Below are 3,780 nucleotides of genomic sequence, written 5' to 3'. Positions count from 1 at the left end.
TTACGTAACAATGTTATGAAAAATAGGTAAAGAATACTGAGAGGAAAGTTTAATCTATGACTTTGTATGTATCACTTTCTCTCTCTCTCTCCCTCTTTTACTCTTACTCTCTATATTATATGTTGAGCACGTGTGTAAGAACACCATTCCCAGTAGAAAGGAAGAAATATAAAAGTTACTAGAAACAACAGCCAAATCTCCCTTAAATCACACAAAGTAAACGGAATTTTAAAAATCTAATTACTGCACTGGAAAGTTCACATCGAGAAAATTCCATTGATGTAAAAACTTTTACGAAAAAGTGGAAAATGTGGATTTCTATACACTTTTAAAAAGGCTTCACACAGACACACAACTTCAGCTTTATACATTAAGATAATGCACAAAAATACAATCAGAATTTTTATGCTGACATTTGTTACAAGATCAAGGTTGAGGCCCTCATTGTTCATGAATATAGTCAGTGGTTTATTATGGGTTATTTTGCTATAATCAGTTTGATGCATAATTCTAAGAGATGTGAAGTGGAGAGAAGAAAAGAATGATACAAGTTCATGAATGATAATACATTAATAATAAATATATTTAACTTACCATTACAATTAGGTTCATCATCTGCAAGAGATTGAAACAAAAGAATATTATTACTCAAATGCAAAACTTTTCAGTATGTATGTGTGCAAAGGAAAACAGATGTATGTATATAAATATGTATCTAAATGAGAGCGCATTTGAATATATAAGCATTGTATGTATGCAAGTATGTATGTATATGAAAATTGTAATATGAGGGGGTGCTGAAAAGTTCCTGGCTTTGGGTTGAAGAAAATACAGAGGATCAGTTAATTATGATTTTATTGTTAATTATGATTTTATCCCCTCTCAGATTCACATACTTATTGTAGTGGCCCTTCAGTTTTTCTAAGCCCTGTAAAAAAACTTTGAATGTTGGGCCTCCAGCCAGGCCTTTCACAATATCCTTAAAACCACGAACTTTTCAGTATCCCTTCATACAATTATAGCTTCTATTTTGAGTGGACTTTTGTAATGACATCAATAATTTTCACTGTCAATCATTGAACAAACAAGGTCTGTTCTTCCCAGTTGATGGGACAATTGTACATGGACAGTTGTATGTAGCTCTTACAAGAACTATACAGGATGTGGCAAATGCAATGATGTAAAAGTCACCAATGTTTTGTACACTGAAGTTTTCCAGTGTTCAAACAAATTTTTTATATATCATCTGGATAATTAATTTGGTTAAATTCACATGCAGCTAGACATGTCTTAGTACATGCAACACACTTTTTCTAATTATATATATCATATCTATAAGAGTGGAGGCGTAATGGCCCAGTGGTTAGGGCAGCGGACTCGCGGTCATAGGATCGCGGTTTCGATTCCCAGACCGGGCGTTGTGAGTGTTTATTGAGCGAAAACACCTAAAGCTCCACTCCGGCAGGGGATGGTGGCGAACCCTGCTGTACTCTTTCACCACAACTTTCTCTCACTATTACTTCCTGTTTCTGTTGTACTTGTATTCAAAGGGTCAGCCTTGTCACACTGTGTCACGCTGAATATCCCCGAGAACTACATTAAAGGTACACGTGTCTGTGGATTGCTCAGCCACTTGCACGTTAATTTCACGAACAGGCTGTTCCGTTGAACCCTCAACGTCATAAGCGACAGAGTGCCAACAATAATCTATAAGAGTAGAAGTAGAGGACTGTTGTCATTAATTTTTACCCAATAAAGTTTCTTCATCTCAATAATTTGTGCTTTAGTTACTTTTTATAATTATTTATTTCTTCTTTGTCTATTTTTCATTGTCATTATCATCATCATCGTCATTGCCAAATTCTCATTATCAACGAAGAAAAGAAGCAAGAGAAAGCCCAAACATACGTCATTATAAAATTCTCTTTTATTTGCAATGTACCAGAAATTAACAACTGGTGCTTTGTCTCATTGCTATATTGTACTATAAAATATATGTGTAAATTTTAGCCATCTATTGACAGATGTGAACACATTGTCTTAAAATGCAATATTTCCATGAATATGCTCACTCTTGAATAGACTCTCAGCTGGTTAGCAACTGTTTGCATGCCAGTGTTTCTCTGACACTTGGCCCCCAGATCTGCAACCCTCACAAATGCCACTGTGCATCTGCCATGGATTCCTTCATCTTCCTCCCATTGTCATGTCATTATAGTGCTGGCCGCCTTTCATGCCATGCTGTTCCCAATGATATCATAATGCATGGCCTGGACATTGCAAATATCCTTTCCCAGCTTAAGCTAGTCAGCTAGACCAAGGAGATGGTAAAAGGCCAAAGAGCATACCAATTTCCTGTTCTCAGTGGTAGGTTCCTCATCTTGGATGTCACATGTTGTGATACTTTCTCCAGTTGCAACTTGATGCTTTCAGTTAGCAACCCAGGCTTTTTTGCTTGTCAGGCTGAAGGGAGCAAGCTTTCAAAGAACAGGCCAATCTCCAATAGGTTTGTGGTCAAGCCTGTGGTAGTGGAGAACTCTGATGTTCTTGGTCCCTAGACTACATCCCTGCTCACTGCTATCAGGGCAAAGATGGCTATCTGCATGTGTGAGGCCTGTGAGTCTGAATGGCTGTTCCAGTGCTATCCTCACCTATGTCATGAATGTTGGGTAATGCCCAAAAGAGTACAACTATTAATACAAGTAGCCAAAATGGAGTTTCTCTGAAGGATCTCTGGGATAATGTTACTAGACAGGGTGCATAACTTGAAGATCAGAGATTCTCTGCAGGCTGAGTTGCTACTTCTCTGCATTGAGAAGTCACAGCTCTGGTACTACAGACATGTGACTAGAATGTCACAGGAAAGAATTACAAGATGGATTCTTTGAGCCAAGTTGGCTGGCAAGAGACCTAGTGGGTAGACCAAGAATGTTGGTCACAATTGGAAACCCAACTAGAGAGTGTAATGACTATTGCCTGAGGACTCTAATCACACAATCTTACAAGGAATAGTGGGCAAAGATGGTCAGATGGACAGTTCTTGATTAGATCTACATGAAATAAATGGTTAGCATATGGTGATCATGTTAGCATATGAGGAAGCAATTCATAAACATATAAAGTAATGATTATCATTTTTGATACATACAAAGTCTGTAGATAGCATTCTTCGTGTGGAAATTTTACTGTCATATATTTCAAAAGAAGTCATTCAAAGTTTTTAGGTTTGACATTTGACATATGTCACAAGATCAAACTTTGAGTTACATGTTGTTCATGAATATAGCAGATAGAGAGTTCCAGGGTTCTTTCTTTTGATCAAGAAACAGAAAGTGGAGAGAAAAATTATATAGTTTATGGATGATTAATATAATAATAAAGTAGTTGTATACTGTCAACTTAACGTGACAGTCCCAACAAGGGAATCATACTACTGCTATTTAGCCCTAGGAAGCTGGACTGCTTCCTGTCGGCCTTGACACATTTCCTGTGTCCTTATGCTTACAAGGGGGAGACAAGCACCTCCACCCAGCCTAGCCTGCATTCAGGGATATGTTTCTGAGTTTTTGCTCGTCATCAGCCTGAAGTAGCATGACTAGCTGGCTGAAGATGCTTGTCAAGCTCTTAGAAATGGATCATTTCTAATATAATGATAATAAATATATTTAACTTACCAAGACAAGATGACTGTGCTGCAAAAAAATTAAAAAGAGATTATAATTAACTGATTTACTCAGATTCAATAAATTCTAATGTTGTGAGGATGCATGTATAGATACA

At 37.1% G+C, this 3,780-nt stretch overlaps 1 protein-coding gene across 2 annotated transcripts in view; it reads right to left on the bottom strand.

Moving 5' to 3' along the window:
* LOC106868735 (adhesion G protein-coupled receptor L4) overlaps window positions 1-3,780 on the bottom strand; it is a 91,632-nt gene that overhangs the window by 76,790 nt on the left and 11,062 nt on the right. For both annotated transcript variants that reach the window (XM_052967053.1, XM_014914132.2), the window contains exons 3-4: window positions 3,675-3,692; window positions 595-615 (exon numbers count right to left, since the gene is read on the bottom strand). In XM_052967053.1, coding sequence (XP_052823013.1) covers window positions 595-615; window positions 3,675-3,692 — 39 coding nt within the window. The remainder of the gene's footprint in view (window positions 1-594; window positions 616-3,674; window positions 3,693-3,780) is intronic.

The sequence above is a fragment of the Octopus bimaculoides genome, chromosome 4 (assembly GCF_001194135.2).
Source record: "Octopus bimaculoides isolate UCB-OBI-ISO-001 chromosome 4, ASM119413v2, whole genome shotgun sequence".
Classification (NCBI taxonomy): domain Eukaryota; kingdom Metazoa; phylum Mollusca; class Cephalopoda; order Octopoda; family Octopodidae; genus Octopus; species Octopus bimaculoides.
This window is presented reverse-complemented; position numbering and strand designations above follow the sequence as displayed.